This window comes from Pezoporus flaviventris, unplaced genomic scaffold, assembly GCF_033815535.1.
Source record: "Pezoporus flaviventris isolate CSIRO_AGI_PZ_B2104156 unplaced genomic scaffold, CSIRO_AGI_Pfla_v1 ptg000017l, whole genome shotgun sequence".
Taxonomy (NCBI): Eukaryota; Metazoa; Chordata; class Aves; order Psittaciformes; family Psittacidae; genus Pezoporus; species Pezoporus flaviventris.
In genome coordinates this window covers 382,296-398,820 of record NW_026892565.1, presented here as the reverse complement: position 1 = coordinate 398,820, position 16,525 = coordinate 382,296, and the positions used below count along the sequence as shown (strand labels likewise).

Sequence of the window (16,525 nt, the reverse complement as noted above, 5' to 3'; positions counted from 1 at the left end):
TGAATTGAGACATCATTTCCCTCGGGAAGTGGCAGCTCTCTCATCAGTCACCTAATGGGCTGTTTACAGTGGAGAGTACAGCTGAGGGTGGGATTCTGGCGTGGCAGAGAGGAGCTAGACCCAGCATGCTGTCTGACCTCTCAACGTCTCCAAAGCTCTGGGTTATAAGACCTGAAGTTGGACTCTCCTGGTAGCGCACAAGAAGGTTGTAATGAAGGTGTTCACTTGGCTTGATCACATGAAAACTTGGGTTTCACTCACGCTAACTTAAGTACGTGCAAATGCACCCACAGAGTGTGTGAGGCAGAGGAACCCAGGTATTGGTGCCAAGGCACTGGAATGGGTTGCCCAAAGAAGTGGTAAATGCTCCATCCCTGGCAGTGTTCAAGGCCAGGCTGGACAGAGCCTTGGGCAATATGGTCTCGTGTGAGGTGTCCCTGCCATGGGTGATCTTAAGGCCTTTTCATACCCACACCGTTCTGTGATTCTCTGACTTCTGATATAGATGTTCCTGGTTACCTTTGATTGCTGTAGATGAGGAACCTCAATTTCTACCAGTGTAAATCACCGTCTCTGTTCCCTTCTCCTGTAGTGAAAGCCCTCATGGGGAGAGAGCCTCAACAGAAGACTCTGTTCAGGACGTTACGACTGAACACCACACCAGTGATGATGGTATGTGGAGTCTATTAGCTGCTTGGTTAACTGGTGCAAAACTGCTGTGGGGGAGGCAGAGAAGACAGTGCCATGCAATTTAAGTTCAAGATGAAATCCAAATCAGAGTTTAAATTAGATTAGGCACTTGAAATGTCACCTGCAGCATTTGATGCCAAGAAGTAGAAGAGTGTAGGATCAACAGGAATCCTTGCAATCTTATTTTGAAAGTATACCTTCTTTTCAAGGGCATCTCATCTTAGCATGACTGTTTGAGCTTATCTGTATCCTAGAAGGATCCTAGAGTTGGAGAGCCAAAGGCTGGATGTGTTTCAGCGCTCCCATCAGGTGGTGCCAGGCATTTCTCATTTGGGAAGCCTTGGTGAGGGGACTGGGAGGGCTTTGAGCCCCAATGGGTCTGCTTTAAGGAAGCAAGCAAAATAAAATCAGAACCTGTTTGTCTTCCACTGAGAGCCAGGTTTTAGGGTAGAGGGTCCTCTCTCGTCAGGTCTCCTTGGGGAGACTCTGTTATGTGAGCAGTAAAAAGGGGTGCCAATGCTTGGGATTCTGTGGTATTTCCTAAGGAAAAGGTGATGCTTCAGTCCTTGAGTATCTGTGATGGGTGCTTCCAAAGCTGCCTCCTGTGATGGGAAATGGCTGTATCCATGAGCCCCATGCAGAGCAGAGAAAAAGGTTATGTTACTGGTGTGACATGGTGATCCCCAGAATACTGACCAGTGCGTGAAGCAAACTGACCAAAGCAGGGCACAAGATGGTTTTATTCTTGTGGTTTGGCCCCCTGCGGTTGTTCTGTGGTGGTTTTACTTGTGATGGCCTCAGCTGTGAAGGTGGGGAGCAGGGAGCATTCCCTTAGAATTAGGTGGCATCCTTTTTGAGCTGGCCTTCAGGAATGTTTTCGATAGCCCTGCCATGTTCTGTGCTGCTTTTTGCTCTCTTTGCTGCAGCAGTTGCCTAACAACCCTTTCCTATGGCGTTCCTGTGCTCCTGCTGGCTTCATGGTGTTCACGCAGCAGTAACAAAGTAAAGGATGTTGAGCACTGCTTTGCAATGCTGGAGATCCATTCTCCCTCAGCAAGGTCAAGCGCTGTCACAGCAACTCCTCACCAAGGTTGTTGGAAGGAAACACAAAGCCTGCAGGAATGAAACATGAGTTCACTTGAACAATATTCTTTCTGTAAAGTGTTAGCTTCTCAAAAACCCACAAGAACATGTCCTTTGTGAGTTTGTACCTATAGAAAGGGCAATTTCATTGCTGTAATGAAGGAAAGGCTAACTCATCCTGCACTGTAAAGCCCAGGACTAAAGCCTGCAGGCTGGTGTGCACTTGCATTGTCTCTGATGGGGTTTTTAGATCGCTTCTGTGGCTAAGAGGGTGCAACGATGAGAAAGTGAGCAGTTAGAGATGAGAGCAGGACACAGTTCTGCAGCCTCTGGAACTACACTGCATGGGGGCCCCGAGCAAGGTAAAATTTGGAGGCGTATTGGATGGAGTTCTGCAACCTACATGGAATATTCCATAGGAAGCATTTGGGAAGGAGCGTTTGGCACTGAAGCAGAGGAGGGAGCTGGGCCTCTATCTCTTAGAGGGAGCAGAGCAAGGGCTGGCTAAGGAGTATCACATCCTTCTAATGGAGCCGTGCAGTGGCACGCCTCGGGCACACTTCTCAGAGGTGCAGCATACAACTCCAGCATGGATGTTGTTAGGTTTTTCTCACTCCTTCAGTGTTTAGATGGGAAGCACTTGCTCCTTTTGTTAGGTTTTTCTCACTCCTTCAGTGTTTAGATGGGAAGCACTTGCTCCTTTAGCTCTTTCATGAGGCTGGCACTCATCCCCCTAAAGTAAATCTGTCTTCCCAGCCGCCTTCGTGGGAGGAAGCAATCAGTTTTGGGGTGGGGGGAGAGGTTGTGTTTTGCAGAGCACCAGAGCTCTTCACCATCAGCCTCCAGTGAGTGGACCCTCTGGTTTGAGACGGGCATCAGAGGTCGGAAATGCTTCAAGACAAGCTGGTTGTATGTTTGTTAAATTATGGGGATGAGTGGAAAGATTTTAAGCCTCTGCTCTCCTGTGCAGGCTGTCAGACTGGCAGAGATGGTTGTTTGGCTTAGCCTTATTGCTCTTCATTCACACAGCTTTCTTCTCTCTGAGCATAAGTGTAGTAGGAAAAAGCTACTGGAAATTAGAGGCTAAAATCACTTCTCTGGATGAAAGCCAAAGTCCTAAAAAGCAAATTGGAAACATAAGAAACCTGAGTGCTGCACTCATCTGGAACAATAAACACTTCTTAATGAAACAGATGGAATTTACCAGGTCCCATCCCCTTCGTGAGTGGAGGGGACACCAAAACCCAGCGTTAGCTTTTCCTTAGTGTTAGGAAGCAGCTGTCTCCAGAGGCAGACCAGGCAAGAGGAATGAAGGGGCCAAACCCGGATAACCATGTGCTTTGGGGAGTCTGGAGCAAGGCAGCTCTTGCAGGCTGCAACCATGGGCCAGGCTCTCCTCTGCAGATCTCCTCTGGTTGCTGAGGGCTGATAACAGGGTTCATGTGAGGCTGTCCACAGGCTTACCTGAATGTGTGATTCGAATCCTGGCTGCCTGGTTTAGTAATGGATGGATTTACACCAGTTTTTCAAGCCCAGTTACTACCTTGCCTGCCTATGGGCAGCCTTGAAGGTGTAATTCTGGAGCGTATGCTCTCCCTGTTGTTAAAGCTGTGGCTCATGTTTGGCCTTTCAGTCCTTCTGGCTGGCTCTTGCACTGCAGAAGCTTCCATGATGCAGAGGAGATCTCAGTATGAAATGGCTTCTTTTCCTTGTCCAGGAGGAGCAGCCACAAATCTCTTTCTCCAGGGAAGAACTCAACCTCCATGGACTCCTCAGCTCTGTTAAAGCTCCTTTAAAGTAATTAGAGGCTGAAGTCTGCTGGGGCTGTGTGCTTGAGCTCATCTCCATTCCCCTGATTCCTGCCTAGAAGCAGGAGCTGCCTTAATGTGTATTTAGGCTGAACCAATGGCAGATCTTTCTAAGCCTCAAAAATAATCCACGTGAATTTCATATTGACTTTCCTGAGTGTCTAAATGCCCATATTGTCCCTCTGTATCATAGCAGAGTCCTGCAGGGACCCAGATTAGTGCCTGCTTGCGCACACAGCATGGCTGTAGTTCAGATTCCAGGAGCGGTTGGATTCGGAGCAGGGTAAGCAGCTCCCAGCGCAGCGGTGCTGGGCATGGTGCGGTGCTGGGGGAGCAGCTTGCCCTCCTGAGCCTGCACAGACCACGGCCTGGAGGCACTGCATGTTTTCCTTAACCTCCATGGATGAATAGCACAGCCTCCCACAGAGCCTGAATCCGGTCTCCTGGGTCAGGTGAACCTCACAGGCAGCAGAAACTTCCCTCTGAATGGATGCTTTATTTCTGAAGCAGCTTGGAATGAGAGGATGTTTCCCTCCCTAAATGTCAATAACAACCCCTGCCTGCCCAGGAGGTTTACTTTAACTGCCTTGAAGAAAGCAGACCACAGGCAGGCTTTTGTCTGGACCATACCTGGTTGCTCCTCAGCTTTGGTGCTTTATGTTACTGGGATGCTAATTTTGCCATTGCCACTTCCACCCTGGTAGATTTCAATTGCTGAAAGTGGTTTCTGACTTGGGAAATGGGAATGTGTCCATCCCATAAACATTAGGGAAATGCTGAAATAGCAACATCCTCCTGTTATAGGGGTTCCCCTCTGAATCTTGCTGCTTCAACCCTCTGCTGCCTTAAGAAGCAGCATTTTATCCTCTTCCGTGCTCTCATCAGAGGCTGTTTTCTGGTAGGTTTAAACTGTTGAATACTTACCTGAGCCCAAGTGTTTAGTGAATTCTTGTTTATTCCCTTCTATCTCCTAGAGTGTGAGCCCATAGAAGCGATAGCGAAGTTCGACTACATTGGCAGGACTGCACGAGAGCTGTCCTTTAAGAAAGGAGCTTCTCTCTTGCTCTATCAGCGGGCCTCAGATGACTGGTGGGAGGGACGCCACAATGGAATTGACGGCCTTATTCCTCATCAGTATATCGTCGTTCAAGACACGTATGTTACCCTTGAAAGCCCATCAGAAATCAGGCTCTCTCCTTTGAAAGACAAATAATAACTCTTAAGAGAAAGATGCCAGCACGGTGCTGTTGTCCTGTATGTGTGCTCGCAGTGCTGTGATTGAAAGCCGCTGCTGTTGGTCCTGTTCGGGTTGTGATTTCCTTCCCTCCTCCTTCCTAGTGAGGATGGTGCCTCTGAAAGATCCAGTCCGAAGTCTGAGATAGAAATAAACTCTGAGCCACCGGAAGAAAAAGTGACGGCTCGAGCTGGTGCCAGTTGCCCAAGTGGGGGTCACGTCGCAGATATTTACCTTGCAAACATCAACAAGTAAGAACAGCCTTGCATTCTTATACTTTAACTGTACACATCTTGGTGATGGGTCCAGGAAAAGACTTCCTTCCCTGGCAAAGGTTGACTAATGAGCGCTGCCACCATTTTAATCTGCTTCCCCCTCTTCTAACTTGATCACATTTTGCTGTCCCCTCTTTCTGTGTCATCAGCGTGGCCAATGCTCATTTAAAATCCCACCGGCTTCTCCTCCCTCTCTCGAAGGTGCCATCTGTTCCCTCTTGCCCAAATACGTCCTATTTTCTAAGCTCAGCGCACAGAGCAAGGGAGGGGAATAGCGGAATGAGTTCTTGTAATCCTGTGTTCCCATTTGTTATCCTGTCCTGTGATTTGTTATGTCTCATTTACAGTTAACATGCTTTAGTTTATGGGGTGGGCGGCAGTGCCTTCAGAAACGAGTGTCACGTCCCGTGCTGAATGACAGCGCCTCAGCCCACCATCTGGCATTGCCTGTAACATTCTTTGTTTCTCCAGCACTTCTCACCTTAGGTTACTAACCATATGCTTGCAGTGCAACAACACACCTCCCTGTTGCTAACTTTACCTTCTCAACCACAATTGGTTACTTTAGCCAACATTCAGCATAATAAAACCCCTGTGTAACTAAGCTAGTAACAGACTAAATTCCTTGTTCTGTTATTGATTTATTCTGGACCAGGCTTATCCCCCATATCTCTCTGATTATTTCCTTAGTAGTAAAAGAACCCCGCCTATCTCTATTGTGCAGTAAAGATATTAACATGAAATTGCAGTATGATGGGAGTGGATGTTTTTACCCTTCAGTTAATGTAACAAAGTGTGATCTATGAAGGCATTAACAGAAATTAATCCTTTTTAAAGGTTTGGACCTGCTCATGTCCTACACAGAGCCTGGTCCTTAGTTTATGGGTATATAATGAATAGACCTGTGCTGGAGCTTCAGCATCTGCTGGTTTTGGTAGTGTTGTGTGTAGTGTTGTATGTAGTGCCTTTAAGCAGCCTGGGTAATGTCCACTCCCGTATTTTTTCCCTTTCCTAGGGAAACTGATATTTAGCAATAGTAGCATAAGACTCATTTTGTTGTTTTTTCTTTAGGAATGAATCTTCTGACCTATGTGTGAACAGACTTGAGCAAAATTAAATCAGATGGTTTCGCAATGACAGTTGTGCCACCCACTGAATTATTATTTGGATGCCAAAATCCTACTGGAGTTAACACTTTCTTGCAGTTACTCATGGGGCTGGTGCTATATATAAATGGATCCTTCCCTGTATAATGGATGCCAAGCTTCAGACCTATGGCATAAAGTATTCTGCTGCATTGGCCTTCATATGATTTGAGTGGAATCGTGCTGTCAGACCGCATGGTGCTGGGGTAGAAACTAAATTGTTTGGACCAGCTCATCCATTTGACATCATGTTTTGGTGTATCTGTAGCCCTACACAGATAATGCCTTGTGATGCTGCTAAAGCAATGAAAAAGAAACATCTCTTACCACCAGCAAATACTGGAAATTGTCATTAACCCCAAACTAAGGGGTCCTTTGCTTATCAGTCTCTGAAAATAACAACTTGATGCCTTGGGCCAGGAGCTTAGTAGACTTATACTGTGTCCTCCAGTCAAAAATTGTAGCTCTGCTCTTCTAATGTAATAAAAACACATCATCAAAACCTGTCGATGGCACAGAGGGTTTTTTTTGTTCAAATATAAATCCTTTTCCTCTTGACCAAGTTAATTCCATCCGAGTTCTCCGTTTTTGTTATGAATGTGCACAGCTGCCAGAAACTCAGTCTTGTTGTTAGAAGTGTTAAACTGGAATGATTTTACTGTTTCCACAAAGACTCCTAAAATCCCGAGTGCATTTGTAATCTGGGCATCTTCATGTCTCTTCCCATTGTCCTCTGTGTTGTTTTGGGGGGATATCTTCAAATGACAGCCCGTTACGTGTACCTGCTTGTATTGATTTGTTTTGCTTTTGTGACTGAAGGCAAAGAAAGAAACCAGAGTCAGGCAGCATCAGAAGAGCCTTCCGTCAAAGTGAGAGCCATGGACTAGGTAGTTCAATGGCAGAACCAGCCTCCCCAGGAGCCATAGCCGGTTCCAGACCCTCATCTCAGCCCATTATGAGCCAAAGTCTTCCCAAGGAGGTTCCAGATAAATGCTCCATCAGTGGCCATGGCAGCCTCAATTCTATCAGCCGACACTCGTCTCTGAAGAACAGGATAGACAGCCCCCAGATCCGGAAAACTGTGACAGCAGGGAGGTCCAAGAGCTTCAACAACCATCGGCCCATGGACCCTGAAGTTATTGCACAGGTAAATGGGAGCGCTTTGCCTTAGATTTGTTTTGGAAACTTGAAGGATGTTGGACACAATGAGACGTTTTAATGCGAGTCTGATATAATCTCTTCTCCCTTCCCTTCTCTCGATGCAGTATTGACTTACAGCACAGCTTGAGTCTAGTCTCTCAAGCTCACTTTCTGTAAGTCACTGAGACTGCTTTCATGAGCAAAGATAAACACTGAGGTCCTTCCTCCGTAAAAAACTTGGTGCTGTTCATGCTTCAGAATTTAGTTTCAACAATAAAAATGTCCAGTCCAGAAAGTTACATGTATTTCAAAGCTGTCAGCAAAAAATGAAGCTATCCTGATTTCAGGACATGAGAAAAGTAAAGTATTTAGTGTCATTTTAACAGTCTCTTGTCAGTTGTGCAAACTTGCATGTGGTTAGACACTGCAAGCATGTGGAGTAGTACAGCCAAAATAAAAGCAGGCTGCTGAGTTGTACAGGGCATCTTTATATGCTTACAGGGTTCACTGCATGATTGGAAACCAACTTTGAACATGATACTGCTAGTTTTCTTTAGTTATTTCTTCAGACAAGTGCCTTGAAACAAGGGCAGGCTAGTGGTGCTTGTGCAGCTGTGCTCAGGCTTAGCAGACCTCTGCCTCTGGGACTGGCTCCATACCCTCACCAGGTAACAAGGGAAGTCAGCTCTGTGTCCAGCTCCGGGGCCTCAACACAAGAGGGATGTGGAGCTGTTGGAGCAAGTGCAGAGGAGGCCACAGAGCTGCTGCAAGGGCTGGAGCAGCTCTGCTCTGGAGCCAGGCTCCAGGCTTTTCAGCAGAAAACAGTTGCAAGTCAGGCTTTGATTTGAGCAAGCGACAGCTACTGACAGGGTGAACGATGCTAACAGTACAGATACCCTTCTTCCATGAAGGATCTTCCCTTTCTCCCTCTCCAAGCTGTTAGATGTGCCTGCACACACATGTTGCCTGTACCAACTGTTTTCAGTATGCGATGGATCTATCTAAAGCCAAGGAATGTTTGGCTCTCGGATTACAAAGCCCTGGGAGACCCAACTTCTCCGCCTGGTTCAGGAGTCCGGAGGTTTCTAAGGAGCTGGGGGAAGAGATGTTAAAATTAAACTTAATTCTTATTGACAAAACAGCAGCACCAAACAACAGATAAGATCCACATAAAAACCTGATCCGTATTCTGATGGGAGGTTGTATTTTGCTGGGTTAGTATCTTTAGCCCGTTTGTTACAGTAGAATTATAATATAAGGTTCTTGTTTTCATCTTTCTTTGTCCTTCCAAGGCTTTGGTTGACACAAATCAATTTCTTTGTTTTTTCAATTACGCTCTGACTGAAATTGTTTGGTCTCCTCTTCCTGCCAGAACCTGAACTCCATTGTTCTTGTTGGAGAAGAGGCTGGGGAGAAAAAGGAAAGAGGAGGGGGGAAAGAGAGAAAAGGAGTGGGGAGAAGAGAATAAAAGGGGGAAGGGGGGATAGAAGGAGGGGGAAGCTGTGTTAAGTCAGTGTTTCTCTTTGCCCTGTACTCTGTATTCAAACACCAGCTCACCATCATCATGCATTTTGCATATTTTCCCTAACTTCATCAGTAAAATGTGCCTGGCCTCGAGATAGACTCGGGGTGTCGGATTACTGGCTCTGGCTTCCTCCACCATTCCTTCCCTGATTTACCTTCCCCACCCCCTGAAAAACCTCTGAGGAAGCTCCAAAGCTGCAGCCAAAGCGTGAGTCAGAGCCAGGCCGAGCTCCTCTGCTCCCCGGTGGATGCGGAGCTCCGGAGGGCTCAGCGCACAGGCTGGAGCCAACGCGGCGCTCCTGCTACAGCCAGGCCTCAAGTCTGTCTCCTTAAGTTGTTCTTACCAGGGACATCTCCTTATCAAGTTTATCTCTTTAAGTTCTCCTTGTATTTGTTAGTAACTGTAATACCTTATGAGAGGAACAAGTGCCAGCTGCAGTTTGATAGAATCAACCAGGTTGGAAAAGACTTCTGGGATCAAGACCAGCCTGTACCAGCATTGCCAAGGCCACCACGGAGCCCTTCTGACCTGGGTTCGGACAACTTGGACAGCAGGAAAACCAGCAGGAGCACACAAGGATTTCAGCAGTTGGTGTGAGCTCCATCAGTCAGTGTCAAAATCATCAGGCTTTTCTTCAAGAACTTACTCTCCTGAATCTCACGTGCCAAATAAAGTACAAGAATGGGTCCTCATACTTGGAATCCCGTGGTTTTTTTTGCTCATTGCTGTGTTTTGGGGATTGTCCTTGAAGTCCAAGCAGCACCAGGACCAGTGAAGGACCAGTTTAGCATTGAGACAGTGCTGGCAATGACTTTGCTCCCCGATACGGAAAATGTTACTGCTTATTGGCTTCAGTATGTACTGCAGTGTAGTTTGGCATGGGTTTCACTTTGACACCTAAAGGTCCTTGCCCTGCCAGTTGATTGGAGCGTTGGTGTTTACAGGCTGAAAACGAACACGTTGCTCTCAAAGACTGCCTTGTATCTCTGTATTCACGGGTCTGGGTTCTGGTCCTCACTCGGTTCCTCTTTTGTGTTTGCAGGATATCGAAGCCACCATGAACTCTGCTCTGAACGAGCTGCGGGAGCTGGAGAGGCAAAGCAGCGTCAAGCACACGCCAGACGTGGTCCTCGACACCCTGGAGCCTTTGAAAACGTCTCCAGTGGTGGCCCCCACCTCGGAACCCTCCAGCCCTCTGCACACTCAGATCCTCAAGGACACTGAACCAGCTTTCCAGCGCAGCGCCAGCACCGCCGGTGACATCCCCTGCACCTTCCGGCCCGTGAAGTCAGTGAAGATGGCCACGCAGGTGAAACCTCCGGCCACGCGGCCCAAGCCCACGGTATTCCCTAAAACCAACGCCACGAACCCTGGCGTTGCCTCCTCTGCACCTCAGCAGCCTGCTGACAAGTCCTGTACTGTCTGAGGAGCTCCGCGCTGCTGCTCCGTGGATACAGCTGTGTCGTTTCAGACAAGGAGACTCTGTTCAAAGACGTGAAACTTCCCATGTAACTCCTGCTTTTGAACTGAAGGTTAGTTGTGAACTGCTCCTTCCTGCTGGGAGCACTTCCTGGGAGTGAACTAAGTGGTAACAACCTCATCCCATGTACCCGCATCAGTGATGTCCGTCAGGCTGCGCTTCGGAAACGCGGGCTCGGGTCACTGTGAAGCTGAGGAGGAAGAAATACACACGCAAAGTGATGAGTTGGATCTTGGTTTCTAGTTGATGCCTTGTTCAAGTGTTTGGCCGCTGAAAGGAATACTCAGTGGCGTCCTGTTTTGAATACTGGTGTAGTGACTTCTGTATTCTGTGTTTCATTTATCACAGGGAAACAATAGGATAGATTTTAGTCTACTGCATGTTTTGGTGCCACTGGTTACGTGGAGCTTGGACATGCCCCTTTCTTGTGCATTCTTACTATGATTACGTCGCCCGCTGGTGCCACGATGGTTTAGGGTCTCTCTCAACATCCATCCCATCCTCGGGTTTTGTTTGTTTGCTCCCCCCAGGGCCAGGGCTCTTGGCCATCCTGCCTCATGCTTTAGTTGATGCTTGTCATGAAGAATAGTTCACTCTGGAGCACTCTTAGGTTTTGTGGAGTTCTGCGTAATCTGTGTCTGTGCAAATACAAACAAACGTGTTCCTGAGGTTTAGGAGCAGAAGAAAGAGCCCAGTTGTTGCTTATGGACAGTGTAGCTGTCCCATCCCCCCCCTTTGCTCTCCCGTATTTAAACCCAGCTCTACTGTTTCTGAGTGTAATTTTCAGCCCATGGGCTATGCTGTGGTGTGTGGTCTCGGGAGACTGAATGTACAAACAAGTTAACTTTTGGAAACTAAGTGTACTCTGATGGGAGTTCATTTCCTAACGCACACATTCTTGTTTGGATCATACGTCAGGATGGATCCTTACCAAAATCCCTGTTCCAAGCACTGTAAAAACTTCAACCCAGAAGTTCTCAAGCTTTGTTATCTTCTCCCTCTCCCTGGTTGCAATCACTTTGGTCGGTGGTTGTGACCACTGTGAACTGCTTAAGGGATCTCTGCTCTCATAGAGCAGTGTAGGAGATGCTGCTGGGGACAGTGATGGGACAGCATGCAGCTTCTGAGTGGCTTCCCTACGTGCTTGTTGCTAGGCTGGCATGCCCTCCGTACGACTAAGACATGGGAATGAGTGCTTAGGACTTGTATTTATAAGGCAGGCAGCAAATGCTTCAGCCTCTAGCAGGCTGCACGAACTCTTTTGTACTCTACTGAGAATCTTCCATAATGCTGACGTTTATTTAATGAAGCAAAATAAAAGGCGTGTGCCACTTACAGTGGTGAAGATCCCACAGTCCTGCAGGAGAGGAGACTCTGGCTGACCCTCAGTTCACCTCCTTCCCAAGCTCTTCTGGGATTTAAATGAAACCCTGCGCATCTCCTGTTTTCATCACAGAAATTCAGGCAAGGACAAGAGAGGAAAAGTCATTTTTCTCTCCCATTTTGCTTTGAAATCTGTGGGTTTCTCACCCTTGGCTTCCTTGTGACAGCAGTGGTGTTTTCATTAGCACTTGGGAATTCAAAAAGAAGGAACAGAGCTCACATTTCTAAGAGCAGGTTCTGAAATGTGTTCTTCTGTTTCATTTAGGCTGGGACCCTGAGAAAGGGGCAGGGGGTTACTGTGTCCCTGTCCATCCCCACACGCACCCCCCCACAGAAGCTATATATCCATGTTGAGGATGGCTTTTAAAAACACCAACGCGCTCTGCGCCCTACAGTTGGGGAACAGCGGGAAGATTTCCATGAGAACACTATTACCCATTCCTCCTTAGCTGATGTGTAGCAGCCATTCCCCTTGGGAAGCGCCGTGGTACGTGTGTGGCTGTCGCTGGACCATGCCCCATTCCTCCTGCAGGGGAAGCTCCCCAACAGTGTGACCAGCGACCTTTGCTCTCAGGTTCTGATGGACTTTTGCCACCAAGGAATCACTTGTTCTTTTGGGGAAAACTAGGATTAAACTTGTAATTTTTTGCTCAGGCAGAACTTTCTGGCATTTCCTGTTAAGTAGGGAGGTTTTGGGTTTGTTTTCTTCTTGGTCATGAATGACCAAAGTTAATCTGTGTCAAGAGCAGGCTCTCTGTACATTTACTTCGGCTCCTTTGTAATGCCTTATTTTCTTTAGACTTTGATGCCTAGCAGTCGTGTTTCTAAGAATTAAGTGTCCAGCCACGCACAGCACATTTGGAGGAGATGCTCTTTTCTACCTTTGAGGTCTGAAGTATGAATGGCAATTGAGATTTAACGAAAAAAATAAGACTTCAGGTTACTGTAACAGCAACTGTCTGTATCTGAGTTACTGTGCTTATCTCTAGCATCCACAGCTTGGGGACAATCCTACTGTCAAGGGGAATGTGCTTAGCAGGATAACCTGTCTCTTGAGCAACTCAACTGGAATTTTGGTGTGCACTGTGATTGACACTTCCACTTGACAGCAAGCAATACAGCAGGCTGAACTCATCCTTCCTCTGCCATGGGCTCCGGGTCTGGCCAACCAGCAGGAAACTCACACACGCACACACAGGGGAGGATAAGACAGAAAAAGGAGCTTTTGAGCTTGCCTGCTTCACCCTGTGAACATACAAGGCTGGGAGAAGTTGCCACAAGTGGTTTACAACTAGTTGCTGCAGGAGAGGTGGGAAGGAGAAACTGGAAGCGTCCGCGCCACTCCTTGCAAAGCCAGTGGGCGTCTCATTGAAGAGACCAAGGCAGGGTGGACAAGCACGACACGGTGGTTTGCCTGGGGAGGTACCACTGTTACTTCATACCTTCATACTCAGAAGAAATCTCAGCTCTTCCATGGAGATTCTCTTTCATGACTTTTGTGTAACGTTTGTGTCAAATATCAAGACAAGAAGTGTTAGATAACTGGAATAATGTCTGTCTGTTTGATAGTGCTTTGTACGAACAAAGGATTCTTGTTCAACAGATGCTGGATTGAAGTAATCCAAAGCACCGCTTTTAAAATAAAATACCATTTAGGTGATCAGTCGTCATGGTTTCTGAAGCTCGAACCTTTCATGTTTTCTCTCCCGAGTTGGGAATTGAGCAGCGTGGTTCAGCGGTTGCTGAATTCCTGCCTCTCCAAGGTAATCCAAAGGCTCGTGGTTTAGCAGTTGTAAAGTTGTTATCCATGTCAAAGCAGTGGGACATGAGCAAACTCTCACTTTTCTCTGTCCTGGCTATCTGGTTGCAATGAAAACGATGAAATCATTAGGGTGCACTGTGACAGCAGCAGAAAATCCTTGTATATGTGTGTATTTTGATACCTGTTCCGAAAGAGTCTTTGGGTTTCCTGTGATGAATACCTCATGTGTTGGGTTTGGGGAGTTTTATGTTGATTTCTTTGTTGATTTAATTGTTAAGGCAAGATTGTTCTTGCACAAAAGTAGGTTAAGATAACCGAGTTCTCATTTATTTACCGAATCAAAACCCTTCAGAGCTGGGCAAGGAATTCCATCTGTCATGATTCCCACCTCACTGTTTGCCTCCGTGCTTGGCAGAGCTCTAGCAATATTATAAGACAAAAAGAGGTCGTTGCAGATGGAGTTTGCTGCCTTACTTCTCCTGTGTGTCAAACCCTCAAAATTCATTCAAGATATGTTCTTCAATAGAATAAATGTCTCTGGTGAGCACTTCAGCTCCTTTCCATAGGTGTACCTGGGTGTGGATGCTCTGCTGCCTGAGGAAATCCATATGGAGAGAAGAGGTAAAGGAGATGATGCTCTCAGGAGGGTGTAGCTCAGTAGGGAGGCAATGGTACTGATGGAAAACATCCCTTGAGACTGTTTGTCTGTTCAACTTGGGAAGGCATTGAAGTGTTGGGCCCCAATCTGCCTGTTGCCCCTTGGGGTTCAGGATGTGGGACTGCTGCAATGGATCAGGTTGGGGGTACCTGCGCTGGGCAGGGTCAAGCCCTGACTGCATTTACTCATGGATCTGTGAGCTGCAAGGTAGGAAAACTGCTTTAAAAGAAGAGTCAAAGGAAAAGTGAAGCATTTGGGCACTTCCATCACCAAGGAGCACAAACAGAACAGAAAATGGGTTCAACAGCTTGGGGCACGATGTATTTGGAGATGCAGGTTTCCCATTCGTCACCTGGCCTTGGCAAACATCTCACCAGCATGATCATAGACATGAAGGTGTCTCCCTAGCAGACTGGTAGCACTGGAGGCCTTCATGGGAGGCAGTGATGTTCTCTCTGGGATGAATATTGCTCCCTGTGGAATCTTCCAGCCTCCAGGTCTGGAAAAAGGCCAAGTGCTCACTGGGGCTCTAGACTGAACTTTGGGGTTTGAGCTGAACATATCACTGTGGAAGAGAATCCTCTCTTTGGATCAGCTTTCTGCTCACCTCTGTCTGTGTGCGACAACCTGGTACTTGAAAATCAAACTACTTGACCCGCTGCCTTGCGCCCACCAGAAGGCAGATGAATTGTTTTCCAGGATTGCTTTTAGGAGGCTGGTTTTGGTGGATCTGGAGATGCCAGAACTGCAGTTCAAGACCTGGAAAATGCAAGGTTTCTTTTTTAGTCTGTGTGTGGGGTTTTTTTCCTGTTCTATTTTGTGCTTCTTATAATGTGGTTTGAGACGAGAGTGGTGGTGTTCAACCACAGGCCAAAAAGAGGTGAAGGTGGAGAGGGAGGCAGCTCCCTGCTATCTAATACTTGATATACCAAGCTTCATACAGGGTAAATATTTAGCAGTTTGCAATGGGAACAAGAGACGGACCCTTCCTTTACAAGGCACTAGAGTAACCTTACTGCTGACGGGGACTTCACCAGCCTTTCCTCTCCAGTCCTGCCTTGGAATGACTGAAGTCCAACGGGATGGACTCCTGAGGGTGCCAAACTGCTGGAGCAATACTCGAGAGCAGCAGGTTCCTCAAGCCCAGCTCCATGTAGCCAGACGAGGGCAGTTCTTGAAAGCCAGCTCTGCTGTGTTCCACAGGAGCGTGGTGGTTCCTGGGTCTGCTGTAACGTAGGGAATTGGGGTGGCAAAGTGGACAAATGTGTGTTTTCTCTGTTGGTCTGAACCCTGAGTCCGGCGGTCGCGGGCTCCTTGGGTTTAGGGCTTTATTAGCAGTTGTCTAATGGTGGGATGGAATGTTCTTGCTAAAACAGTTTCCATTGTTTCATGTCTTCTACACCAATATATATACGGTGTATATATTAAACTGTGTAAAGTTGTACTTTGTATATAGAACTCTGTACAATATGGAGGTACATCCCTTTTTTTGTTTTCCTTTTGGTACAGTATTGTACAGTATTAGGAGTAAACGTGTTGGAAATGTTGAATCCATCCTGGGGCAACGCAATGTATCCATTGTCATTAGCAATAGTTTTGGAGAAATAAATGTTTTGGGTATGGTGGAAATCCTGACCTGTGGATGCTGGTGCGTGATGTACGGAGCGCGTGTGAGTGAGAGCCAGGGTGCAGGTGGAAGGAGAGGGAGGGTGAGGATGGTCCTCAGGGGCCTTCCTCAGCCTGGGGAATCCTCAGGGTTATTTGAATGGTAACCGGCACTGGTGAGCATCATCCCAGAGTGGTTTGGGTTGAAGGGACCTTAAAGCTCCTCCAGCTCCAGCCCCTGCCACGGGCAGGGACCCCTTCCACTGGAGCAGCTTGCTCCAACCCCTGTGTCCAACCCGGCCTTGAGCACTGCCAGGGATGGGGCAGTCGCGGCTGCTGCAGGCAGGGCCGCTGATGCTCTTTATTCCTTAGGCTTTGCTGCCCCCAGCTGGAGCAACCGCTTTCACCACGAGCTTGGGGCCGGGGCCGTCGTTTTGCCCCCCGGGCATTCGCATCCGCAGTGGGGTTCATCCCCCATGGGCACGGCCCGGTGCTAAGGTGCGGGACTCCGCACCCATTGGGAGTGCTGGGACGGACTGGGATGTCCGAGGGCTCCCAGTGTCAATGCACGCTGCCTTCCCTTTCAGGAGCTGTGTGAAAGATTCACAGCCTGAGAACCTTTTTGGGGTGTTATCCACTATTTTAATCATTTCCTTCCCCCCTGCCTTTCCCCCTCACCAGCCCCAACCCTGTCCCGAGCTGAAGCAGGTCAGAAGTCTCAGGAAACACCCAAATCT

At 47.6% G+C, this 16,525-nt stretch overlaps 1 protein-coding gene across 4 annotated transcripts in view; it reads left to right on the top strand.

The window, feature by feature from the left end:
- Positions 1-15,818, top strand: part of SRGAP2 (SLIT-ROBO Rho GTPase activating protein 2) — a 92,931-nt gene extending 77,113 nt beyond the window's left edge. For 3 of the 4 annotated variants that reach the window (XM_061454878.1, XM_061454877.1, XM_061454876.1), the window contains 5 exons: positions 593-672; positions 4,556-4,736; positions 4,920-5,066; positions 7,055-7,382; positions 9,943-15,818. In XM_061454878.1, the coding sequence (XP_061310862.1) occupies positions 593-672; positions 4,556-4,736; positions 4,920-5,066; positions 7,055-7,382; positions 9,943-10,326 (1,120 nt within the window). In that variant the 3' untranslated portion in view covers positions 10,327-15,818. Of the gene's footprint in view, positions 1-592; positions 673-4,555; positions 4,737-4,919; positions 5,067-6,161; positions 6,741-7,054; positions 7,383-9,942 lie in introns of those variants that run through there. The other variant, XM_061454879.1, reaches the window with a different exon arrangement.
- The last annotated feature ends 707 nt before the right edge of the window (positions 15,819-16,525 follow it).